The sequence below is a fragment of the Ceratotherium simum genome, chromosome 22, assembly GCF_057802395.1.
Source record: "Ceratotherium simum simum isolate JZ-2026a chromosome 22, ASM5780239v1, whole genome shotgun sequence".
Lineage (NCBI taxonomy): Eukaryota > Metazoa > Chordata > Mammalia > Perissodactyla > Rhinocerotidae > Ceratotherium > Ceratotherium simum.
The window spans coordinates 26,102,382-26,129,976 of NC_141921.1; the positions used below are offsets into that span (position 1 = coordinate 26,102,382).

A 27,595-nucleotide genomic window follows, 5' to 3' on the forward strand; every position below is an offset into this window, starting at 1 on the left:
GGGTGTCGCGCGCCGAGGCTGGGGGGGAGTCGTCGCCGCCGCCGCCACCGCTACCGCCGCCGCCGCCGCCGCCGAGGTGACTGAGGAGAGAGGCGCCTCCTCGCTCCCGCCGCCGCCGGACTTCAATGCCCAGTCCCCAGCTCGCCAGCGTGAGTGCGCGCCTCCGGGCGGCCCCGCGCCGGCTCCCGGGGCCTCGGGGAAGGGGAGGGCGGGAGGCGCCGCAGCCATTAGTGCAGGCCCGAGACACGTCCCCGGAAGGAGGGCCGGCCGGGGCCGGGGCGGGGGAGCGCGGCCGGGCGGCGTGGAGGCCCAGGGTGGGTGAGGAGGGGGATCGTGTGTGCGGATGGGAAGGGACGTGTGCTGTGTGGAAGAATGTTGCGTGTGGGGGGAGATGTGCGTGCGTGAGGAGGAGCGTGTGAGTTGGGGAGAGGGCTGAGTGTGCATGCGGGGGTGAGGGGAGAGGGTGGGAGTTGAGGGGACAGTAGGGGGAGAGTTGGGGGCAGTGTCTGGGGAGTGTGGGTGGGGAGTGAGTGTGGGGACTGAGCGTGTGTGGGTGGGTGCAGGGAGAGTGTGAGTGAGCGGATGAGGAGAGTGAGTGTGGGGGCGTGTGGGAATGAGTGAGCGAGTGTGGGGAGCCTATGAATGTGGGGAGGAGAGGGGGTAAATGGAGGAGAGTGAGTAAGTGGGAGGGGGAGAGTGGGTAAGTGCGGGGGGGACCATGAGTGCAGTACGAGAGAGAGAGAGGTTGGGGAGAAGGTGAATGGCAGATGGGGGAGTGCGGAAGGGTGTTCCTGCGTTCGTCCATGTGTGAGCAGGCATCCTGGAGGCCCTTCTCCCCGGTCGTTGTGTATGGCGATAGTGATCCTGGTGCCCTGGGTTAGGGAGTTCTTGCCAGGAGAATCTTGTCCTTGGGTCCTTGGGTTCAAGTATGAGGAAAGGGTATAGGAATCTATTCCAGTGGTACTATAGTCTTCTAGGTCTGGGCTTTTTTAAAGAAAGGGTGTGCTTTTTTTTTTTTGTAATTTTTTTCTCCCATGTTTCATGACATCGACATAAATTTCCGAATTTGTCAAAGGTACAGTTGTCATCCGGTACTAGTCTGGGGCTCTGAGAGCTAACTAAAACAGCTTTGTCTGTTGCCCAGGATCCTAGGCTCTTGCCTTTAGAGTGCTCAGAAGCATAGACTCTTTTGTAAAGTGCTGCTAGTTTTTCAGGTGAAAGGAATTTTATTGATAGGTAAATTGAAGTAATATTTTTTAGGTTGTGGCTCTTTCTTACCCTCCTGGAGAAAAGCTCTTAAGAAATAATAATGTAACATATTGATGGTGAAGAAGAACCATAGGCTAGTTTATTATTTCCTGGAATTTGTCAAGAAACAAAGTGTCTAGCAATTCTACCGTCACTGTAGGCATTCAGCAGATGCTTGTCTGTTTGGAGTTACCAAACTACAACTACTGCTGGATTAGAATATGGTAGGTAGTTGTTTGCTGCCATGCTTTGTATTACAGAGTAGTTTCTGACAGGAAGTGAGTGAAGTTAAGCTTTGTTCAATGTGCAGAAGGAAATTAAGGCTATAGATTGACAAATTTTTGAGGCTTCAGAATCACTTGCCAGGATACCATTGTGTTGGTGAAGATGGTGAGAATTTGTGTGCCAGTATTCTGATCCTGACATTTTTTAAGTTGTTTCATATTGGCTAGTGAATGGACTAATCATTGTCATGGACTTTTCCCAGATTCTTGTGTTGTAGAAGTGGGGATTCTTGATGAAGAGTATTTTGATATGGATTTTACACCCTAATCATGGGAAGTCTCTTAGAAGTCGGGAGTCTTTCAATATGATAAGCAAAAAGTAGGGTGGTCCTTTTGATAGTAGATGTAATAGAATTACAGGCAAAAGCATTGATATGTGATTAAAAGTCAGAAATTATGTTTTTCTTAGAGTGTCCTTCTCAATCACTAGCATGCTCTCCACTTTCAGAAATAGTAAATATTGGTTCTATTTAGTAGGGACCAGATTAATTAGTATTAAGTGCCTACTATGCACCAGGTGCTTTTTATACTCTCGTTTAATTCACACAGCTACTGCGAAGATGGTAGGTGTCCTCATTTGCGTTCATTCAGCACATATTGAGTGGTTTCTATTTGCCAGGCACTAGGGATACAGTGATTGTAAGTGTTAAGTCATTGACTTACAATGATGAGATGAAGAGATGTAGAGACTCAAAGGGGTTAAGTAACTTGTCCCAGGTCACAAGATAATAAGAATTTGAGCTGGATGAAAAACCTAGGTCTGTGTGACTCCAAAGTCTTTGATTTTTCCACTATACCATTATTACCCTCACAATAGGTTGTCTCACTTTGAGATTTCTTATCCACACAGTGACCTTAGCAGCTTCTACAGACAGATGAGAGATGTTGAAGTTAACGCAGAAGACTGAATGGCCGGAGGCAAGGGGATCATGTAGGAGATGCTGACTTGAGGCTCTTTGGGGCCTAAGCTAGGCTTTTATGTGGGTGGAGATTCTGCCTTGAAGCTCTCTTGGGGCCACAGGGTGTGTGCTTTAAGACAGATTTTATGAGACACCTGGGATATGTCTGGGAGAGGAAAGTCTGATTAAAGAAACCCAGCAGCCTTTTATGTTTTTTATTTTGGGTGAAAGAGGAAGAGTGTATTTACTGGGGCTAAGAGTCAACTAGAAGTTGTCACTTCTTTGTGAAAGTCTTTCTGTTCAGCTGTGTGGGATATTTACTTCAGGAGATTGTGAAGAAGATCAAGTGAGAAAATATATATGAAAGCAGTTTGTTAATTATAAATTTAACTACAGATTCAAAGTATTATTACTGCTAAGACTTTCCTACTAAGGTAACAGTTTAATTGTTATATTTGGTAACTGGAAAAGGCTGGCATTTTGGACACCTATACAAATGAAAAATTGTTTAGAACTGCTGAACCGAATATATTCTGACTCAGAACAGCACAAGTCAAACCACTCCCTCCATGAATCAGTCAAGTAATATTTAATTTGAAGGAATCAAATTTATAGGTAGAAACCATTTACAACACCATTGAACTTTGGTGGCACTAGAGAAGAGTAAATGTTTGAATGCTTTTGCACATAACTTTCTTAAAAAGTCTGAAAGCCCCATATTTATTTATTTATTTATTTATTTTTTGGAGATTGGCCCTGAGCTAACATCTGTTGCCAATCTTCCTCTTTTTCTTTTTTCTCCCCAAAGCCCCAGTACATAGTTGTATATCCTAGTTGTAGGTCCTTCTAGTTCTTCTTTGTGGGACGATGCCTCAGCATGGCTTGATGAGCATTGAGTAGGTCCACAACCAGGATTGGAACTGGTGTATCCCGGGCCGCCAAAGTGGAACCTGAGAACTTAACCACTATACCACCCGGCCGGCCCGTGAAAGCCCCATATTTACGTTTTACTTGAAAAGACATTTGTGTGAACAAAGTAAAACAGATTATTTTTCTTAGCATTTAACTTTTTATTTATTTTATCTTTTAAAGGTAGCATTTCTGTATGCAGTAGTTAACACTGTACGATTTTGAGACACAAAATTGAAATTTAGTAGAGATTTATTTTACAGGGTTTGATTATACTGTTCCTTTTTGTTGGAATGTGCAGTTGGTAACCAATGAACCATCTAGCAAAAGCATTTACAATTAAGATTTAGAGGAGCAGTACATGAATTTTTAGCTGTTGCTCTTGGAAGAGTGAAACTTAAGTTAGAGTGAAACCTAAGTTAGGTTGATTTCTTCAGGTGCTATACCATCAGCTATATACTTCTTGTAGAAGTTGAGGATCTTTAAAAATTTTGAGCAGCTGGAAATTAGGATCCAAAGTTTTAACATGGTAGACTTAGTTGTTTATTGAGTAGGGTAGTGGTAGAGATTTTGAGGTCTTGGGATACTTGTGATGTCCAACATTTTGCTTTAGGTTTCAACATTCCCTTCTTGAGAATCTTCTTTGTGGTAAATTACAAATCATCTCATTTAAAAGGCATAATCTTGTAAGTGACATTCTTTCAATTTTACAGATAAGGAAATTGATTTATAGATAAATTGTTGAATCCCAGGTTTTGGAATCCAAGTTAAAGAGTATCAATAAATAGATGATAGTGGATAAAAAAATTGTTTTCTCCTTGGGGCTTAAAGTACTTAAATCTCTGGCTAAATTTTTTTTCAGTTAACTGTAGTCGTTTTACAGGAAGCTATGTAGGAGTTAAGTAGATGGTAAGTAGATGTTAAGGAAGTTGGCCTTTTTTGCTTGAAATTTAGTTTTTTGTTTTTTTTTTTAAAAAGGATACTTTAGTTGCTTGCATACTTTTTTTTTGCTCTTTGGGATGTTGCATCTTTGAGATTTTTCTCACGATACTAGTTGGGTTATATAGAAACTGATGATGATTCTCTAAATTTATAAACAAGAGTCCTTGATGTTACAGTTCAGATAATTTTGTGCTTTGGGTTTGTTAAGTGAACAATGGATGCCACCAGTTATAATTACTTTGGGAAATGATGATTTGAGTCTGTTAATCTGGAATATCACAAGAGCCTTTTATCCATTTTCAACTTCAGAACTAGTATATGTGTAGAGGTGTCTTGTAGCTTTCTCCAGGTAGCCTTTGTTTTATTGACTGAACCACATTCTCTAGCTGCTTTGACTTCCTGGCCACTCTCTTGAGACTTGAAGCCTTACAGGATTGCTTGGTGTAGAGCTCAAGTGGACATTGTATGTAAATCTTTTGCTCCTTGGAGTTGTAGAAGTCTAGGCTGAACCAGAAACTGTCATTACTCTAGCACCTCCACAAAAAGAGCTGCACAGCACTGCAGGCTTTGTCCATTTTCCACAGTTACCCTGTGGAGTTACCAGGACCCAGGTGAGAAAGTGACCCTTATTCTGCATGTCTTAAGGTGGTTTTTCCCTGCACTGTCTGTTCTGTCACTGTAGACTTAGAGGGCACAAAATCTTTCCCAGAAAAATGACTATTAGGTGTTGACAGATTACACCAGTTGTTTTATGTGACTTGAATACAGATGGTTTTTGTTTGTTTGCACTGATTTCTTACCCATAGGTTCTGTAACACAGCATATACTACATTTTAAGTGGCCTAGAAACTAAATTTCGGCATTTGAATATAAATTTACGTTGCACAACATTGGATTTTCAAACTCCAGAGAATTTTAAGATTAAGCTTTTCTGTGACCCTTTCTTTGCTAGTTGAGCCTGTTTTGAAAAAATATTTTGACTTAGAATGGTCTTTACCTTTAGAGAACTGGTGTATTTAATTCCTTCAGTAGTATTTTTGGGTTGAAATTTCCTTCTTCTCAGAAATGTTAATTCTTTTGGCATAAAATGCATGCATGATATATTTGCTTTAGCAGATCAGATAAATTACTTTATATTTTTATTTCTGCCGTGGTCAAAAATGTTGGCTCTAAACTAATGTATCATTTGACAGGAATTCAAATTCACAATCAGATCTGCTTTTTTCTAGTCGTCCTTTAATTTTAGTTGAGATTTGAGCATAAGTTTTTTTTTTTTGCACTGTTACAGGAAACATGCACTAGGTTGTACCACCATAGTATTTGTAAATTGGACTTATATACCTAAGTTGATATTTACTGTTTTTAGTAGCAAAATAAATTGATGTGTTTTCTATTTTCCATTGTTGGTGAAAAGCCTATCATGAGGGAACAGAGTGACTGGTTAGTGCAGAAGGATATGAGTCATCAGCAGGATTTGTCAGCAAATTGAGAAGGATATGATGGAGAAACAATAGATTCTAGTGACATTATTCTTCATTCCACACGTGTGGTTGTGAACAAGTTTCCTTTTGGTGATTGGTTTAAATTATTCAAATAATTTAGATCTTTCTGGATGAAAAAGCACTTCAAATTTAAGTCACAGACTATATTCTGAATTGTTTTTCTAGTGAAATGAGGTCTTCATTTGGGGAGGGGCATCAACAAGTGGAATTTAGTTAAACTCATACCTGTTTACTAAGAAAAATATTCAACTATCAGGTAGGATTTAGTAAGTTGAGAGGCTATATTTGTGAAGCTAATTGGTAATTATGGAGCTGCTCAGTACATCAGAAGATGCCCACCAAAATGGCAGTATTTGTTTTCTCTTGGTGAACAAAGAGTTGCTCCTTGACTACTACTCTACTTTTAAATTCCTAAGAGCTTTTATTGCATTTGAATTGGTCTGAAATTCTCAGCATGATCAAGGCCTCCTCCGAGTTGTCTAATCGAAGACTCAGCTCCTTTCTCGTCATGCCACCATGGCCCTTCACGTTTTCTATCAGTCTTCTGTCATAAAAGTTTTACATTTTCTCAGAAGTCGAAATTAATCCTGCTTCATTCTACTTAGGCTTACTTTGTGTCTTCAAAGTATGTAGCATTAATATGAAATTTTAATGTCCATCATCAAATATTTTTAGCCACATTGATTCTTTTAGGATCTTGATCCTGGATAGTGTTTGTATGGTGTGCACACAGAGCTCCGCAAATGCTTGTTGTCAGATTGGATATGCTGCATTTTAGTGTCATTCAGAGGAGGTATATTGTCCTTCATCTCAGTAAGCTTTTGGAGGAAGAGGACAAGAAAGATTGAATTTTGCAGTCTTTAAGTGGGAAGAGAATGAAGGATGTTGAACTAAGCTAGTGAGCAAAGAATAATAACCCCTTGACATGGCATTATAGAGGTATTTCACCGTTTTTACTTCACATTCATATGTAATGTGAAACAATTGCTTTCACTGTATGGTTTTTAAAGATTGTGCACGTTGTGTTTTATGAAAATAAACATTAAGCCATTATTGGGCAATTAGTGAGTAAATAGTATATTTTAAAAGGCCACCAGCAGCTCCAAATAGAATGATTTGGGTTCTTTTCTGATTATCTTGTACTATACTCAGTACACAGAGAGATGGCTGTGAAGTATAATGTGATTTATAAAAAGCAAGTTTAGGAGAGGAAGTGAAGTGTAACTTACCCAGTTTTAGGGGAAACTTGGACCAAAATGCCCTAACAGCAGAAAAATTTCTGGGGTTCAGACAAAAGAATTTGTGCTGACAAGATGTAATTTGGAATGTTTTTATTCTGTATCCTGTACATAGAGAGCTTCCTTCCCCCCTTTCAGTGGGGGATTCTTGAACAGGACCTTTAAATATGCTCAATACATTTGACAAAATGGGGAAATGAAAGAGTTAAGCTGACCCATAAACTGCTAAGTTCTGAAACATATATTTTAAATAATGCTAAGAATAGCCTGGAAGTTTTTGCTTTGCATGCTGCTCCTGTGCTCTAGGTTATTTTGAAAGGTGATTCAAATAACCTTTTCCCAAGTATCTATTTTGCAACCTCAGGGCACTTGCAGCTGTTATAGTCATTCTAACTGTCCTGATATAGCTCAGAAAACATTTCAAAGTGGTGTTGACAGGATGAATCCAAGTGTCCTTTTGGACTTTTACTACTGAATTTGCTTTATTACAGTTGAAGGTCAGAATCTCAAATACATTTCTTTATTAATGAAATAATCGATTCAGCAGTTCTTGGGTTAATGTATAGTAATATTGAAAAGTAAAAATAATTAAGACTTCAGTTCTCCAGGAAAATTACTTAGCCTTTTGAGATTAAAGAAGGAAGGATGGAAGGAAAGAAGAAAACAAACACTAGGATTTAATTTTAGGGGAATGCAGCAGAATTTGAGATAGTTCTTATTATATAGGAGGTTACCACAGTTATTTAGGAAAAGAATGTGCTTAAACTTTATAATAAAGAGGCTTGGGAGTCTTAAAATGCACGTAAACTAAAGTCTTGAAACATAAAGCCCATGGAGAGGATAGCCATGATACCTTTGCCTGAAAAATGAAAGTATGAATGAATAGAATCAAATAGAGCTATGTAACTTAGTTTTTAAAAGATTCACTGAAAACAGGAAGATTAATGCCCAATATTAGAGTTGTGGTGTTAGGATTTTTAATGTTATTACCAGTAGTCAAATAATTTTCTAGAAAAAGTGAAAATTGGCCATAGCGCTGTTACCTACATTTAAATTTTATTTATGAAAGGCAAAATAACCTTTTTTGGACAAGAGATTCAGCTGCAAAATTGCTAATCTTTAGAGGAACAATGGAGTACACAACTGAAAAGTAAATATTTTTGAGTGTGGCATGAAAATATTTAATGCAATTTTTGTCTTATAGTATTTGTAGAGGTAGGAGTTACTAGAAAAGGACAACTACTTCTAATCACCAGGATACATACAAATTTGAAAACCACTCCCTTTTCGTTTGAATGGGAACAGGGCCCACAGGACTTCAGTAAATAACTGTCACTGTTCTCAGAAGTAAGTGTGATTGTCAGTTAATTGCTTTCCTTTCCTTTCTGAGTGGCAGGCCATGTATCTCCTGCTAGTTTTGAAATGTTAAGATATTTTCCCACCATCAAGGTCATAATTTCTTTTTATAGAACTGATTATTGATTTCTGTACTGGAACTTGATTCTCAAGTTCCCTCCTTAAATGAGGAAGTGGAAAAGTGGGAATAACCAGGGGAGTAACTATGAAACTTTTTTTTAGCAGTAAAAAAGCATCTTGCTATTTTTAGCTTATTTACAGATATTTTGGATCCAAATGTGTAGAATTTAATGGATACCTCTTTCCTTACCAACTCCCCAGGACTGTAGTCAGGAGGGGAGGGGAATAACATTAATTTGAATCTAAGTCTAAGTTTCAAGGAGTCACATGTATTGAATTTCAGTTTGATAAATGCAGCAGTAGAGGGATGAACAAAGATAAGTAGCGCAGAGTAGAGCTGTTGTTTTTGCAGGGCTCTGATGAGTTGGGAGTAGGTCATAAAAGATGAGTAAAATTTCAGTTTGAGACCAGTTAACCAGAAACTGAGTATTTAATTAGCAAATTGAATTCTCTTTAGTTTACAAATCTTAAGATATTTTTTTCCTCAAATGGTCAAAATGCAGTAGAGACAGTAGTACTTTACAGAGGAATTTCCCTACTTCCTTGATGACTGAGAAGATTTTGTGGTCTGTTGTCTGAATAGTCTCTGAATATTAAGTTAGGCTGCTGTGAGTTCTTATAGTTACTCAGGGCCTTGACTCTTTTTTTAACAGACTCCGTATCCAGTCTGTGGACAAATCCTTTTGGGTTCTACCTCAGAGTATATCTTGAAACTGATCCCTTTTTATCCTCTCTACTACTACTACCCTGGTCCAAGCTACCATTATGTCTTTCCTGGATTATAGCAACAGGCTCCTACCGGATCTCCCTGCTTCTACCCTTACTACTCATAATCGGTCTCCACGTAGCAGCTAGAGTGATCCTTTTAAATATAAATTGCTCCTCTTGCTTGAAACCTCATTTTTCTCCAAATAAAAGCCAAATGCTTACAGTGGCCAATGAGGCTCTTTTATTTCTCTGACCTATTCATTCTCTTGCTCTCTCTGCTTCAGTAGCACTGTCCCACTTGCTGTTCCTAGAACACTCCGAGCATGGCCCCACCTCATAACCTTTGCAACAGCTAATCCCTCTGCTTAGAGTGCTCCCTCAAATATCTCTTTGGCTCATACCCCCAGGTCTTGGATAAATGTCAGTTTTTTCAGTGAGGCCTTTCCTGATAGCCTTATTTAAAATTGGAATCCCCTCTCCCTTCTGGCACTGCGGTTCCCCCTGCTTTGCATTTTTGTCCATAGCAGTGGCGTATTTTATTTGTCTTTTTCTGCCTACTGAAATATAAAATCCATCCTGACAGGAATTTTTGTTTTGTTTTACTTTTCCTGCTACACCTATAAGAGTATGTGACATGTAGTATATGTCCAATAAATATTTGAATTAATTAATAAATTCTTAACTAGCCAAATTGCAAGGAAAATGTCTAGCTCTTCATGAGAATGAATTATTTACTGTTGACAGATTATTCATATTTATTGTAAGGGGAAGTGCAGGTGTCTTCATTGAAGTGAAATGAATTTGTTTTAGGAAAAAATTGTTGCAAGGTTTTAGTCTTATATACAGTATTATGCTTTCATGTTGCCTGTTTGTAGAAACCAGGCTAAGTTAAATTTGCATGACTTCCTGTAGAATTTCTGGTAAGAAAAGTAACACAGTAAATGTATGCTTGCTTGTTCTTCGGACTTTTGCTTTTAGATTTTATTTTCTTAGATCTAGAATTCTTGATTGTGCATTTATATTATGATTTGCTGGTTTAATTTGGTGAATACTGGTGTAACCCATTAAATTACAGTGTTTATTGTGTCATTTACTTTAATTTGAAATAAAAAGAAGTGATTTCTCAGTGGAAAGCCTGATGTGAGTGGCTTGACAGGATTTTTAAAAGGATGCCCAATAAGTTTGGTTACATTAAATGGGGCTGATTTTGTAAAGTTCCCTCACACCCTTGAATTCTTTGTATTTATATTTGAACTTAGAATTACGGTTGCCAAAGCAGGACCTGAATTTTACTCAGTAATTTAGTATCTTTAACAAAAATAAAACTTTCTGGAATTGTATAGGTACAGGCCTGCCTGGGACAGGCAGAGGGTCTAGCCCTCTTGAGGCTTTTTGTAATCCCATGATTATGGCGTTGTTAAGAATGTAGTTAAATTGTAAATCATTGTAGAGTTCTTTATCACCCTAGAATTAAAAAAAAAATAATAAAGTAATATATATACATGGAAAAAAAATTAAAACAGTTCAGAAGGCATATATTACAATAAAGTAAATCATGCTCCTGGTCTCCAGCCTCCAGTCTCCTCCATCCCCAGGCAACCACTGTTACCTCTTATCTTTGTAATCTTCCAGATAGTCCATGGGTATGAAAGTATGTACAGTAGTACTCACCAATATTTCTCTATATAATCGTTCATACTGTCATGGACCTTGCTCTTTTCACTTATTAGTGTCTCTTAGCCATCTTTCCATATCAGTTCATATAGATCTGTTTTATTCTTTTTAACCTCTGCATAGTTTTCCATTTTAAGAACATGCCATGATTAAATAATGGATATTGTATTATTCCATGCATTTTCATTTTTGATTCTCATCTTGGTAGATGTTAGCAGTAGAGTATTGACACTGGACATTTAAACTCTAACATATCCCTCTTCAAAGTTTTAAGTAGTCTCTGTTGTGTTATTGACTTAGTCTCGCTGGTAGTGCGCTATCTTAGCTTGGTAGGCCACTGCTTACTTCCTCTCTTCTTTCAGACCCTCTTTCTTCATTCTTCTTTCTCTTTCTCCCTTCCCTCCCTCCTTCCCCTTCTTAATTTAAAAGGGTTTCTCTGTCACAAACCATCCTTTCTAATCCTTCAGTGAAGTTATATTCTTTTGTTAAAAATGGAAATATTGCGCAGGAAATGGAAATGTCCCAAATTCAACATTTTAAAAGTTATAGTTCTATAAAAGATAAATTAAAGAGTGGAGAGAATATTTGGATGTATATTTGAATTTGTATATTGAATATTATACATATTTGTATGTTGAATATTTGTGTATTTGAATATTATATGTTAAGTAAACCAGCCTCTTCTATCACCTGGTAAATTAAAACAAAAATCAATTTTTACTTAGGTAGAACAGAATTAATGCTGGAGAGAGAACTTTAGAAGCAGGTTTTCCTGTAAGGTGTACAGGTGCTGAGTTTATGCTAAAATACAGGGCTCTGTAACTCTTGAGTACTGTCTAGCTGTGGTAGGTTGTTTATGATTTTTTTACAGACTGTTTGCTTTGCCTTCTTATTAACATTAGTTTATCTGAATCGACGGTGCTGGAATATTTAGCTGTTGCTGTGTAGTTGAACTCTTAGGGTAGGAGAAAGGAACAGAAGCTTGCTTTTATCCTGTATCTCTTAACATTGATTGAACATAGTGTTTCATTTGGCAGAAATTCCGTTGCTGGGGATCTCAGTTTGGTGTTAAGAATTGAAAATCTAATAGTGAATTATCCTTATCCCTGGAAGTGGTCCTTCCAAAATGAGCTTAGAGGAATAGATGGGATAAAACTTGGTCTCTTTGCTGAGCAAACACTGGAGACTAGGTAGAAAACTTAATGCTAGAACTGTAACCTTTTAAGCCTGGCCATCACTACAATGCAGGTCTTTCATGACTTGACTCAGCTGACACACATATTAGCTGCGATAACATCATTAAACCAAAGGGATTCAAGCAGGTTAGAATTTCCTTGTGTTTTGCTCTGCACTGCATGCAAACTATTGTTGTTTGAGTATTACTGCTTTACTAATCTTTTAGTAGTACTTTAGTAATCTTTTAATAATCTTAGTAGTACTTTAATAATCTTTTCTCTGCTTATTATAAAGTCACAGAATTGCAGATGACTATCCAAGCAAATATTTGAAGAAAAGTTTCACTTAAATAAAAAAGATTATGACTTAAAAAATATGTGGGTACCTCCTTTAGTCAAAATTGAAGGAAAAATAAATAGGGAGTAGGAAAGCTGGGTTCTTGTCTTTGATCTGCTACTAATTAGCAATGTGATCTTAGTTAAGTCATTTTAACCTCTCTCAATCCCAGACATCATCTTTTTTTAAAATGGTCAGAATAGTTATCTCTTAAGTTTCTCCTAGCTTTAAAATTCCTTGGCTGTACAAAGAGTACTCCATGAAATGTGTAATCTCAGGTGGCTGTGTTTTGGAGTTACAGTTAGAATTATGAGTTATGAAGAGTGATGGTGTGTATTTTTGTTTTTCGTAGTTTGAGTGTGGAAGTTTTATGTTTTTACTATAGTGGGTAATTCATTCTGCTGGAGTATTGACGTTCTTAGAATGCCATTTTGAATTTCTTATGTATCTTTTGTATTTTAGGAATGTTTTAGTTTTGTGATTGTGTCCATGGTAATATAATCACAAGTATGTAGCTTACAAAATAAAATGCCATAAGAATATCATAAAAAGAAAACTTGAGGCTAGAAGAAGAAAGGGCTTGAAAGTTTGTAGGCCTGGGTTCGTTCTTATCTGTATTTCAGTTTCTTCCTGAAAATAGTTCTATAGTCATATCTTTCATGACTTTTTCTATCTGGTCACAATCATCTTTTTTAGAGACTTCTAAATAAGCATTTATTGGTGGCTTAGGGAAGAGGCAAGTGAAAAAACTTAGACCTTGTCCCTATTTCCAGAGGAATTTATGATTATGTTGACACTGAGCCAGCTGTAAAAAATTACTGTGTTTCAAAGCAGCAGGCTTAAAATAATAATAAAAATTCTGCAACTTCTCTTTCTTGCCTTTTTTTGGTAGGGATTAATATTTGGGCAAGAGAATGCTGTGTGAATCAGTGACCTTTAGATGCTTTTGTACTCTTGAGGTAGTGATGTGAGAAGTAGTAAAAAGGTAAACTGGACTAGAAATGAGATGATGGGATTTATACATTAGTTGAATCAGCAAGCATTATGGTACGTTGGAAAAAAAAACATGGGACTAAAAGAAGACTTGGGTTTGAATTTGGGTTCAACTAATTCATTTACCTTAGATAAGTCACTTCTCTGATCCTCTTTCCTCATTCCTCAAAGGTAGTAACTACTACTATGACTTGTGAGAGAGAGAAGATAATTTTTTGCAAGTATTATAGTATTATAATTGGGGGTATTATATTATTATAATGCATATACCTTGGATGGAAAGAATTAAACCCTCAAAGTGGAATTTTGGTAAATATCCTCCATCCATTTATAGATATATCTTATTTTAAGCAAAGAGTATATGTGAAAAACTTAACCATCAAAGCAGAAAAATAAGGAAATCATTGTGAGCTTTTTATGAAGAGTCTATGGAGGGAAGGTTTCTTTAAGGACCGTTCAGTCACTTAAAAACGATTTTTTAATCGGCCCCGTGGCTTAGTGGTTAAGTGCGCGCGCTCTGCTACTGGCAGCCCGGGTTCGGATCCCGGGCGTGCACCGACGCACCGCTTCTCTGGCCATGCTGAGGCCGCGTCCCACATACAGCAACTAGAAGGATGTGCAACTATGACACACAACTATCTACTGGGGCTTTGGGGGGGGGGGAGAAAAAAACGATTTAAAATGACTTTTAAAATTCAGTCATTTAAAAATGATGTGAGTTAGAAATTAGCACAGAAACTTTGTTGAACCCTGTTTTGGAAAAAAAAGACATACTTAATCTCTGACTTGTGAAACTCGTGGTGTACACCTTTATCTTGTTCTTCATAAATGGCAATAATTTAGAATTGGTGACATTTCAGATGTCTTTGGGCTCATAAAGAATTCTTGACTTCAGGCATTGTGTTTACTATGCTATCAACCTCCAGTTCATTTTACTTATGCTTTTCTCCTCCAGGTTTTTCGTTGGAATATACGTTGCACATTTATGGCGATTCTGAGCGTGAGGGCAGACTTCTGCCAGGCTCAGCACAGCGTTTTCGCTGACAAGTGAGCTTGGGGGTTCTATGTGCCATAATTAAAATTGCCTTGAAGACTCTGGACACCGAGACTGGCCTCAGAAATAGTTGGCTTTTTTTTTTATTGCAAGCATATTTCTTTTAATGACTCCAGTAAAATTAAGCATCAAGTAAACAAAAGTGGAAGCTACCTACACTTTTAACTTGTCTCACTAGTGCCTAAATGTAGTAAAGGCTGCTTCAGTTTTGTATGTAGTTGGATTTTTTTGGAGTCCGAAGGTATCCATCTGCACACATTGAGGCCCAAGTTGAATTTGGATTCAAGTGGATTCTAAATACTTCTGCTTGTCTTGAAGAGAGAAGCTTCTTAAAGAATAAACAAGTTGAATAGAGAAAACACGGATCAATAATAGGCATTTTAGTGGTCTTTTTAATGTTTTCTGCTGTGAAACATTTCAAGATTTATTGATTTTTTTTTCATTTTCCCCATCACACTCACACACGCACGCTCACACTTTTTATTTGCCATAATGAACCGTCCAGCCCCTGTGGAGATCTCCTATGAGAACATGCGTTTTCTGATAACTCACAACCCTACCAATGCTACCCTCAACAAGTTCACAGAGGTAAGATTGTAACATGGTCTACTTTTGGATTCATTTATAGGTAAAATCCCATTAAAAATTAACACCATTATAAAGAAATCTCTTATTACAAAGCTGTTTATTTCTGTGATTGGAGTATGGATGGTCACTCTACCAATCTTTCTTTGAATTTGGTTGAATTAGTTACACCAGATTTTTAGAAGAACATTTATGGAATTGGGGAGACCTTAGAGATTTTCTAGTACTGTTATTTCTTATATCCTTTCTACGTTATTAGCAGTTCTTTTGTCATACTTTCAATATAAAATAATTAACATTTATTGAACACTTAGTATGTACCCAGCATTTAATAAGCAGTTTTATGCATTATATCATTTATTCCTCACAATAACCCTATACGGTATAGGTGCCATTTTTATGTCCCTCTTACAGATGAGCAGACAAGTTCAGAGTGATTTAGTAATTTGCCTGAAGGCACGCAAAACCTAGTAGAACTGTCTCTGACGCTAAAACTCATGTCTACCTCAAATATTCTAACCACTTTTGATGAAAATCTACCCCAAAACTACTTAGCAATAGTAATCATTGTATACGAGAGTGCAGAAACTTAGGGGAAGGAAAGGCATTATAGGTAGCATTTTTATGTCAGATTCTTCATTTTTTCTATTGGTAGTGATAGAGAAACTCTTTGTACTTCATTCAACGAACGTTTGAATGTAAGCTTTTTAATCATTCCCTGGTGTTCAGTCTGAATGTGATTTCTGTTGATATATTTATAGAGTAGACTTAGAGATCTGGATGGATTCTTAGGGATTCTAAATCCACCCCTCTCATTTTACAGATGGCAAACCTGAGTTCAAAAGAGGTTTTGACTTGGCTTGAGGTCACAAATATTTACCATAAAAAATTCTACCGTAACCTTTTGGTGAACAGTTACTATGGAGTTCATTTTAATGGGATTTTATTTGTATTTTGAAACTTTGTAAAATTCTTGACTCAATATAATACTAACAACTTTCCTGAGTCTGTTTTATAAGGCCTTTCTGTGAAAAATAAAATCCTTTAGCAATTAAATAACTTTACTCTTTAGATAGCCAAATGATAGACACTTCTTATAGGATATCACTGTTCCTGCTTATTTATACTTATAATTCCCTGAGCTTCTTAACTTTGTGTACACAGTGTACAAGTTGATTCTAGGCCTGTGTGTCCTTAGGTTGTTCAGTCACCTTTAAGCCTGGCTGAATTATGTGATACTATTTTCAGCCTGTGGATTCCTTGGCCATAGACTCCAAAAGTGGCAGAGGCCACTGTCCTCCTGCAGCTATAAAAAGATGTTGGTGGCCCCTTGAAGATAGGTAGTCACTGGATTAGACATTACTGTAGGAACATTTTTAAAGGAGCAAGGCTTCTGGCTATAATGGTGTGTGTTTGTTGGCTTCGTAATCTTAGAGTTGGCTTTTTTAATCTTAATTTAAAAATTACTTTTATTTAAAGTAAAAAAAGCAATAAGTACTACATAAAAATCAGAAGATACAGATAATCAAAAGACAATTTAAAAATACTTAACTGTTGGGCCGCCCCGGTGGGTTAGCGGTTAAATGCTCGTGCTCCGCTACTGGCGGCCCGGGTTTGGATCGCGGGCGCGTACCCATGCACTGCTTCTCCGGCCATGCTGAGGCCGCGTCCCACATACAGCAACTAGAAGGATGGGCAACTATGACATACAACTATCTACTGGGGCTTTGGAGGGGAAAAAAAAAGGAGGAAAAATACTTAACTGTTAATAGCAGGTTTCTAGATGTTTTTCTCTCCATGTATGTCTATATTTATGAATATACATATAGATAGGATCACACTGTATAGTTAAGAAAATCTTCCCCCAAGCTTCTTAGTATTCTTTTTTATAGCTGTCATAGTATTCTCTATGGCTGTGCCATACTTTCTTTAACCATTCCCCTGTTTTTAGACCATTAATGTTGTTTCCAGCTTTTTACCATTTCAAATAAGCTGTGCTGAACATCCTGGTACCTAAATCTTTGTGTATATCTTTAATTATTTCGTTAGTATAAATTCCCAGAAGTAGGGGCCGGCCCGGTGGTGCAAGCAGTTAAGCGCACGCGCTCTGCTGCAGTGGCCCAGGGTTCACCGGTTCGAATCCTGGGCGCGCACCAACACACCGCTTGGCAAGCCATGCTGTGGTGGCGTCCCATATAAAGTGGAGGAAGATGGGCATGGATGTTAGCCCAGGGCCAGTCTTCCTCAGCAAAAAAGAGGAGGATTGGCAGATGTTAGCTCAGGGCTGATCCTCCTCACCAAAAAATAAAAAACTAAATAAATAAATAAATAAATTCCCATAAGTAGAATTTCTAGGTCAAAGTGTGCTTTTCAAGTTTTTGTGTTATGTTGCCCAATTGCTCTTATTGACACTTCCACTGGGGGTGCAAGAGTGTCCATTATATATGTTGCCACACTGAGAATGATTTTGGTCTTTGTCTAAGAGTGATGTCTCATTGTTTCAAATTATTATAGCGCATTTGTAAAGCTGTGGTTGCAGATTCTAAAAGCAAGTTCCCTTATATTGGTTGTTCTTTAAAGGAACTTAAGAAGTATGGAGTGACAACTTTGGTTCGAGTTTGTGATGCTACATATGATAAAGCTCCAGTTGAAAAAGAAGGAATCCACGTTCTAGTGAGTGTGTAGTGTTTTAATTTTTCACTGCAAACAAGTTATACCTTTTAAACAGATATTTTTAAAACTTGGCTCTCAGTAGTTTGCTTTTTGAGCTTATAATAGGAGATATAGTGTTAATAGCAATCCTTTTTAAATTCCTTTGGATTGGTAGTTTTGTTCATTTGTGCCCTTAAAAAAAAGTCTATACATGCAGAGTACTTTCAACAAATAAAAATCAAAATTTAGTGCACACTTATTTCAAGAAAATGGAAATTTGCATTTAGTTTTCTCTAGGAAATTAATGCAATATTTACCTTTGTTTCTAGGCTACTGGTTTGAATCTAAGTGTAAGTAATTTCCATCAGACATTCTTAAGTCACATGGAAGTATTCTCTCTCACTTTGCAATTACAAGTTAGTTACTTAATATTTTGTAGATCACTTGTAAGGGACAAAAAGATGGGAGAAGAGGATAAGAAGGGAGAGGGAGAAGGCATCTTGCTTCAGAGTAATCAGCATAGTTTTTCACACTTTTCGGTAGGTTTCTAAGAAGCTTTTCTGTGGTTAGATTTCTTTCATAGTTCAGTTTGAACATAAAGTAATTGGAATTATTTTAAATTAAATTCTTCCTTAGCCCCTAAATATGCTATTTCATTATCAGAAACAGGAGCCCAGATTAGGTAAAATTTTATACCTTCTTCCCTAAATAGTTGTCTAAATTGCAGAAGCATGTAATGACATGACCTTGTAGTCTTAGAACTATTTTATTTGATTGTGGGAAGGCAATAGGAAGAAAACTGGAGATTTTTGTAGTAGTTGGTTAGGAAGAAAGTAATAAGGAAGATATTGGTACAAGGTTACATTCCTGCTTTTTATTGAGAGGTAGTTCTGTAGTCTTTATTGCTTTGGTCAGTAGTTGGGAATGCAGTTCATGCAAAGAAAATAAATGTCCTGTTGGTAAGGCGATCATCTCATATCTGATCCATAAAGTTTCCTCACCTCCATTTTGGTGAAAACACAAAAACCAAGTAGCCAAGCATTATGTTTTTTAAAAATATATTTTAATAGTATGGCATGGTAATAATTTGCTTTCATTCCATTTCTAAATGACTTTAAGCTCCCTTGGCTGGCTGGAAATCACTGGGGATAAGTATAAACGTGTAAAATGTAACCCTGTGTTTAAAAAAATAAAAACACAATTTTAACTTCTGAAACTAGGTGAATGCAGGTTCTTTTTCCAGTATTGTGAGTATGTTCTCCACTGGGTAGATGAGAAATCAGTTTGTTTTGACAGATGGCAGGGTGAGAAAATGAACTGTGGATTGACCGTAGTCTGTTGGAATCAGTGATGTTGGTAAACACCTTTATGAAATAGAAATGAACTAAAGAACTTGAACTAGTTTGTAGAAGATAATGGTAGGTCTGGGATTTATTCCAGGACTTTAAATCTAGGCTTTTGTTTTGTTTTGTTTTAAATAGCTGTGATCAGATAAAATTAAAAGTCTAGCTTAAGCTTGAAAAAACAAGGACATTTAGAATTAAGCTTGGAATTTCTTTCCTTTTCCCAGACAGAGATTTTAAAATGGATTGTTAATTTGCTTTTGCTAGGTGAAAAGGGTTTGGAACACTTTATAAGAGGATATCTCCAAAATAAGACCTTTTAATCTTTTGACCAATGCTCTTGCAAATCAGAACCGCATTGGAAAAGACTAATGGTGGTTTCAGCTATGTCAGTTTGAAGTTCAGATGCTTCTAAATTATTACTTTAATGATTTTTTGATAGAAACTGCTTATATGAGTAAGTGAAACATATTTCATATTATTGTTTCTTAACTAGGTACATTTTAGGGTGTATCAGGAAGTAAGCTCTAAACTAAAGTACTTACTGGTTTTACTGCTATTTACAGTTAAACTCTGTAGTGACATTTATAATGATAACACTGACAGCTCTTTAATTATGGGGCGTAGTTGACAAATCAAACATGATATGCTGTCATGGCTAATGGGCTACATGAAGTGTTCTAGTGGTGCCAATAATGAGTGCAGAATCAGTTTAGTGCTCTGTCACTTTTCTCTTTTTCCTTCTCTAGTATCTTAAAGTGTCCTTATCCAATCTCATTAGAATAGTCTTAGGTTTAAAAAAAAATTCCCAGTGTTTTTGCATTTTTGTCCTTGAAGCTAGATGGGAGAGAGGGTATGTAAAAAGTGCATCTCTTCTCCCCTTTCTTCAAAGCTGATTTATGTTGGTTTCTTACGACCTCTTGCTAGGTAGCAAGGAAGATAAACCCCTGCCTGTATTATGAATGCACATGGGGTTGATCTTAACTAAAAAACCACCCAAATCAATGAATATAAAAAGAGAGAGGGATACTTGGGAAAACGGTCCCCATTTGCTCAGGACCCTGTCATGTGGCACTGTGCTTGTTAAATGGGATGTTTATAATTTAGGCAGAGCTTTAAAAATATTTGCTACTTGGCTTTTTTTTCTTTTTTTAATATATAAGCACAAAGATGGTTGTATGTTTCTGTTATGATATGCCAACTATTGGAGATTTCTTATCGGAGAGCCTTTCTTTAAAGGAAAGATGTCATAACTTAGACCTATTTGAGTGATAATTCTCAAAAATATTTGTAGAGAACAATGAGACACCAGTTGGTATACTTCTTTGCCAGAATGGACTTTTAAATCATATTGACAGGTGTTGTGTCCTCTCTTACTTTGTTTTGGGTTTAATTACAGTTTTCTCTATTATGTCTAATTACTGCTCTATTCGGATAAAATATTTGGAGAACACTAGCCTCTTATCACTCTGATAAGAGATTTCCAGAAAGTAAAATTAGATGCTGATGATGCTGACTACACTTCAGTGAGAAAGCTAAGTTATTTGGCACACTTGAATTTCGATCCTGGAACATTTTTCAGCAGTGATCAGATTTATATTGTTATGAGTAGGTATATAAGGATAGGTATATATAGTATAGTTAGTTCCATTAGGCCTGCCCTCTGTACTATGTGGCTATTCTGCATTAGGGTGTGAATCCTGGAGAAAATATCAATTTAATGTGAAAGATCTTTTCTTCCCAGGATTGGCCATTTGACGATGGAGCACCACCCCCTAATCAGATAGTAGACGATTGGCTAAACCTACTAAAAACCAAATTTCGTGAAGAGCCAGGTTGCTGTGTTGCAGTGCATTGTGTTGCAGGATTGGGAAGGTAAGCTCTTATCCTTTTGACTGTGAATTCACTACCAAAAATTTCACTTTGGTAGAAATTTGCATTTATTACACTAAATATTAAATTGCCTGAAAGGAAAGTAAATGAGAACAAAGGCTGGTGTAATGATTTCTCAAAATAGCTTTTTGTGTTTCACTGGTTGTCTGATTCTGATGCCACACTAGATTTAGTGGGTGATGATTCAGAAGTTGTTCTGAAACTGATTTAATGTAATTATCTTATCTTTGACTGAAAAATACAGTCTTAATTCAGTATGTTTTCTTTTTCTCCCCATTTCAGGTAAGCAAAGGTTCAGGTCTTTGAGATGGGCAACAAAATTAAAATAATTTTAGGTTTTGAAGACTCTTATATGGTTAATTTTGGGTTGAGATGACTGGGAACTTAAGAGGTAGAGAACAGATCGCTGAACTTTAAACTCTTGAAAGGAGATGTATGGAGAATGAAAGTTAACTTTGATTTTAAGGCCTTTTTTCTCAAGCATTGCATGGAATGGTGTTGCAACACTCCCATCAACAGCAGATTAAAGTCAATTTATGATGTGCACTGTGGCTTAAAATATTAGTACAGGCTGTCGTTGCCTTAAGGTGGTGGTGATTCAGGCTGTTAGGTCTGCTCAACCCTTTTGTTTGCTGTTTTCCTTTTTTGCAGTTTGGTGTAGTACAGTTTCTTCTTCAGGATCAGAAGTTGCAGTCCTTATCCTGAAGGGTGATCAGTCCTTATCCTGAAGGGTGAAGAACTTTACTGGGGCAATTTTATAACTAGTAGCTATCCTTGTTAGGTGCTCCAGAGTTGGTGCCTTATAATGGACATTTTTTAAACATCATTTCCTTTGTTATATTTTTAAAAAATATATAGAGAACTGTTTCTAATTACCAATTCTCTGACACTCTCGTAGCTCACGAAAAGGATTTTGTTGAAGAAATGTAGTGTGTTTTTAGTATTTGATGAGGAAATGATATTAAAATCGATTTGTAACGAAAATTCAGAGACACTCAAGATAGGTAATACATTTGGTCATTTATTTTACTGTAATAATGGTTAAAGACCAATGAAGAATTTTTGATGGCATATAGTGATGCAAAAACTTGAGATATCATGTGGTAATGTTTTAAAAGAGTAAAAGTACTTTTACTGTGTAGGAAAATATCAGATATTTTAGTATACAGGAGAAAGGAAAGCTCAAGCTTTGCATCGCTTTAGTAATATGTAATCCTGGGTTTTAAAAAATCCTTTAATTCCAAAGACCTGTGGATATTTACAATGAGTTTCTCTCTGCAGGGCACCTGTGCTGGTTGCACTTGCTTTGATTGAATGTGGAATGAAGTACGAAGATGCAGTTCAGTTTATAAGACAGTGAGTATGAAGTTTTATGTTCGAAAACACGTAAAGCAAGATCACGTGAGAGGAGGGAATTGCAGAAAGTATCCATTTGTAGTATGGAATAATTGGCTCTCTTTGGCTTAAAATATTGTTTCATTGAAGGTGTCAAAAAGGGCATGTGATAAAGAGACTCATAATAATAATACAGGCTCCCGGATTTAAAGATTTTCTAATTTAGGTGGCAAATTTGGACATTGTAGACTAAGTCCACTATATGACTTGAATATCCAGGAATCTTGAAAGTGAATAGCTAGGTAGTAGAGTCTCAGTGATCTAGTGTCGCTTTTAATGGATCTCCAAAATACCTTCCAGATGCAACTCTGTATGACCAAGAGGCGAGGAAGAATCTATAGAGGAGCAGTTAAATCACCTAGGATTCTTAAGTGACCTGTTCAGGCACAAAATAAGGATAGTAGTGCCCAGACAGAATCTTGGCATCAGTCTGGAATGACGGGCTATGCTATTTTTTGTCCAAAATTCTTTGGCAATTATTGTCTTGCGCTTTCCCTTTCAACTTTTTCTTTAAAATAAAAGAAAAGAAAGACTATGACAGAGGGCATGAAATACATGGTAGCAGCTCTTGGAAGGCAACATTTCAAGGAATGTCATCTGTGCCTGCTGCTTCATATAAATACTTGCTACCAATTCTAATCTGAAGAATATATTAATCTAATTGGGAAGGGTGTAGTCAGATGTCTCTGGATAAGCTATTTTGATCTTTATTAAATGATAATAGACTCTAATGAGAGTCAGTGAAGAAAATTTGTCTTCTAAGAAGGCACAGAAAGTTTATGTTTAAACTCAGCCCTTTCACTTAGAAGTGATGTATGGGAAATATGCTGGTTTTCAGCTGTGTGGAGTTAGAAAGACCTTAGGCCATAAATAATGCATTTCAGTGAACCAGGCAGCTCTTTTTTTACATGACAAAGTTTGCCATTCTTGTATTTTCAGAAAAAGAAGGGGAGCATTCAATTCCAAACAGCTGCTTTACCTGGAGAAATACCGACCTAAGATGCGATTACGCTTCAGAGATACCAATGGGCATTGCTGTGTTCAGTAGAAAGAAATGTAAACGAAGGCTGACTTGTGGCATTTAGAGGGAACTCTTGGTACCTGAAAATGTGAATCTGGAATCTTAACTGTGTCATCAAAGTAGTGATGGATTCAGTACTCCTCAACCATTCTCCTAATGATTGGAAAAAAGCAAACAAAAAAGAAATCCCTCTATAACGTGAATAAAATGTTTAAGAAAAGAAAAAGAGAAAGGAAAAAGGGATTAATTCAGTGAAGGATGATTTTCCTCCTAGTATTGGAGTTTGAATTTCTGCCAGAATTGAATTATTTCAAAATCTCCTGTCTTTTTTAACTTCTTCAAAATAGGTCTCTAAGGAAAACCAGCAGAACATTAGCCTGTGCAGAACCATCTATTTGGGGAGCACACGCTTCCATTATGCTTGGCACATAGATCTCCCTGTTGTGGGATTTCTTTTTTTCTATTTTTTTTTCTTTTTTTTGAGGGGGGGTTATTTTTCCCCTCTTTTCTCCTTTCCCCTGTCACTCTTTTTTCCCCTGATACAAGTTGTAGATGAAATAGGAGAAGCCCTTGTTGCTATAGATGTGTGTGCAGTCTGGCAGCCTTAAGCCCACCTGGGCACTTTTAGAAAAAAAAACAAAAAACATCAAAAAAAAAAAAAAAAAAAAAGGCTGTGTCATATATATTATATGATCCAGGTGGTTTTTAGTCTTTTCTGATGACGGGGTGTTCATGTTAGTTTCTTTTCTTGAAAACCCTATTCAACATTAGGCAAAGTAGCCAAGAGCCTTTTGTTTTGGTAAATTGGTGGGGAAACGGCATTTTAAGAGGAGTCTCTCTTCTCAAAGAACTTAGCTGAGAGTCGAATTCTTCTCTTTTCCAACCGATGAAGCTAAGTGGGTATCCCAGAAACTTTTGTTTTCTGAGGGGGAGTACTCCAGGCCATCACTAAAGCTGTGTCCAGGCAGAGAGTTAGCACACTTTCTACACCTTGTAGAATTCTGGGCTGTAGCATTACTCTGATTTTCTGTCTAATGATGTCAGAGAATGCTGGTAGTTTAAAATTTTTATTTTAGGACTTATTTGTACTCTGAATTTTCAGGAACGGTCAAAGGAGTAGCAGCGAAGACACAATATTTTGGACTTGAGAAATGCCTGTGATGGGTATTTTCCAGTCTTCCCCCTACGTACAGTTCAGTTTAACCACTGATTGCCTTGTTATTTTCTTACTAGGTTCTTTATGAGATTTGAAAAAAAATTCGCTGGTTCAAAACCAACAATGCCTAGTGAGTATGTGTCCACAGGCTATAACAGGGTAGAAGAGAGACAGAGAGCAACCCAATGAGTAGCAAAGGGACTGTGTTGCTAGTGAAAGGGTGTAATATCATTTTTGCAGATTCTTTGCTGGGTTTAATGTGCTGATCTAGAAAAGCTGTTTTTTTGCTCCTTTGCGGAAGGCAGTTGTGACTGGGCTGCATTGACAAAGCAAGTTGAAGGATGCCATCAGAGGCTCTTGCCCTCTTCCTCTAAATATTACATCCTTAATAGTGCTGTGCTTCTAAGGGTTTGAATAAAGGCTTAGGGTCATCTTGTGCTGCTGGATTTTGCTGTGCAGAGCCATAAACTTCCCATTTTGTTAGAATCAGCTAGGCCAGTAGGAATGGACCAGGACCTTGTCTCACACTGATGATACCTCAGATGTTGGCTGGCTATGTGAACTGCCTATTTCCTATGCCGGAGTTGTTTTGATTTTTAACTAAATGAAAATCTGTAGATTCTCTCCTCCCCCAATCCCAGAAAACAAAAAAATAATGTTTTTTGAAATTGTTTCTAGGATTTTAAAGTGAAAAATGATGGTACTATCCAAAATTCTTTATTTCAGAACATGACAATAGATTCCTTTAACATAGGCTCAACATCAAAACAGCATATCCTCTGAGCTCAGATAGACTGACTGTTGACTCCAATGGTTTTTTGATCAATACCATTACAAACATTTTCCCTTTGACATGCTCTGATTTTTGTTGTTTGGGGGTGTATGTGTGTGTGTGTGTGTCTGTGTGTGTGTGGGTGTGTGTGTGCAGTGTCCACCAGTATCAGTGCCTGCCTGAGTTAGGAAAATTACATTCCTGGTTCTGTGTGAGGAGAAGGGTGTACAAAGCAACATGAAACATTAGCCCTCATTTTGTTTTAAATTACAAACTAATGTTAATTATTCTCAGAACTGGATTTTCTTCCTCAAAATTAAAAGTTTTCTTTTCTTTTGGATTTAATGAAGTATTGCTAGCTGAAGCCAGTTTGACATGGTGAGAGAGATGTCAGACTGATGAAAGGTGTGCAGCCTGATTTAAAACCAAACCCTGAACCCTTTTAAAGAACAATAAAACATATTTTACATGCTTTGTCTGTGCATTTGTTTTCCACCTCCAAGTTGAGTTTCATTTATGTCTCCTTAGAAAGCAGTATTCTCAAGGCCTGTTTTGGGTCCTGCTAATTACCGCAAGGAGGTGAAATAATTAGAGGTTGGGAAGTTCAGAGATTTCATGCCACCCAGGTGTTCGGTAAGGGCAAACTTAACTGTAGTTGGGATACACCTTGTACATTTTCTGGCTCAGTTCTTGGACACAACACTAGGAACTCAGCATCTTGTTTCGTTCCAAAGGATTTGTTTACACTATGGGTTTTGATGAAGCGTTGCAGCTTTTTATCTGCATTCTTAAAAACTGAGGAAGGGGGAACTTTATATATCATAGGATTGTGGATGGGCAGTTTCCCTTAAACCATGGGTAAGCATCCATCCATCCATTCAGATAACAAACTTATGTGCTAAGGTACTAAGAATGAAAAGATAAGACACTGATCCCACTTTGGAGGACCTCAGTCTGGAAGAGGAGTTAAGATACGTAGACATAAACAGAGTAAGCGGTTACAGTACTATGTGACTTAAAATTTGTTGGTCCTCTCACTTGTCTTTAACCAGCTTCGATCTAGTGAACCATTCTTACAGTCACTCTTGGCTACACAGTAAATTGCCTTGCCCCATTTCTTGCTTCATTTTACTTGCCTGACTAAACTCCATTTTTGGTTAAGTTCAGTACGCCACCTTCTCTGCACTTAGGCACTTGTGACACTGAACTTGCTGACTCCGTCTCTGTGTTTAGTCATGACCTCAAGTAGATCTTAGTACCATCTGACAATCCTAATACATTTCTCTATCCCATTTACTCTTTCACTCTCCTTGAAAACTCTTAAATTTTAATATCTTTCCCATCCTCACTCTTGGCTTAGGACTTTTTTTTTTTTTAAACTTAGAAAATAGAAACAAGGAAATTTCCACAGGCTCCTACTATCACATCTACTTACCTATCTGTGTCTGCTTGTATGCTCTTTCCTCCAGGTATTATAGACAGGTTGTCCTTGCCCTGCTTAAGGCAAGCTGTTCCAGTTGTGTGCTGGATTCCATCCCTTACCTAGTCAAAGGGTGCAGATTTAGCCATTCTTCCTTCTGTCCTGTTCATTAACTTTTGCCTCTACTAAATCATTCCCCTCAGCCTCCAAACATGCTATTATTTCTTCCATATTAAAAAAAAAGTCCTTGTTTGGCCCACAGTCACCCTTTCAGCTACCATCCCCTTTCTCTGCTCTTTATAGCAAGACTCAAGTTATGTGCCTATTAACTATATTTTTCTCTCGAAACCACTCCAGTGGGTATTTTGACTGCACTGAAGCTGCCCATGTGAAGATCACCAGAACCTCTATGATACTTAATCCTATTGGTCAATTCTAGATCCTTAACTTTTTATGATGTCAGCATATGACAGTTGATCACTCCTCTTTGAAATGCTTTGTTCATTTACAGTGTAGGCAGAACAATGCCCCCTCCCCCAAAGATGTTCAGGTTCTAAATCCCTGGAGCCTGTAAATATGTTACTTTACATGGCAAAAGGGACTTTGTGGCTGTGATTAAGTTAAGGATCTTGAGATGGGGAGATTATCCTGAGTTATCTGGGTGAGCCTGATCTAATAGCATGGGTCCTTAAAAGCAGAGAATCTTTCCTGGCTGAGGTCAAAAGATGTGACTAGGGAAGAATGGTCAACGAGATGCAGTGTTGCTGACTTTGGAAGATAGAAGAAGGGGGCCTCTAGAACCTGGAAAAATCAAGGAAACATTCTCTCCTAGAACCTCCAAAAAGGAACTCAGCCTGCCAACACCTTGACTTTAGTCCCAGGTGGGACTTCTCCAGAACTGTAGGATAATAAATTTGTG

General features: G+C 37.4%; 1 protein-coding gene across 1 annotated transcript; it reads left to right on the top strand.

Annotated features, from left to right (window-relative positions):
* Positions 1-25,728, top strand: PTP4A2 (protein tyrosine phosphatase 4A2). The gene is made up of 6 exons (XM_004425875.3): positions 1-149; positions 14,341-15,027; positions 17,605-17,697; positions 20,764-20,894; positions 22,194-22,268; positions 23,247-25,728. Exons 2-6 carry the CDS (start codon positions 14,932-14,934, stop codon positions 23,353-23,355), a joined length of 504 nt encoding a protein of 167 aa, XP_004425932.1. The 5' UTR covers positions 1-149; positions 14,341-14,931; the 3' UTR covers positions 23,356-25,728.
* Positions 25,729-27,595: the final 1,867 nt, after the last annotated feature.

Coding starts and splice junctions, on each gene's coding strand:
- PTP4A2 (XM_004425875.3), top strand. CDS start 14,932: ATGAACCGTCCAGCCCCTGTGGAGATCTCCTATGAGAACATGCGTTTT. Junction 17,698..20,763: donor AAGAAGGAATCCACGTTCTA/GTGAGTGTGTAG, acceptor TTTTCTTCCCAG/GATTGGCCATTTGACGATGG. Junction 22,269..23,246: donor GCAGTTCAGTTTATAAGACA/GTGAGTATGAAG, acceptor TTGTATTTTCAG/AAAAAGAAGGGGAGCATTCA.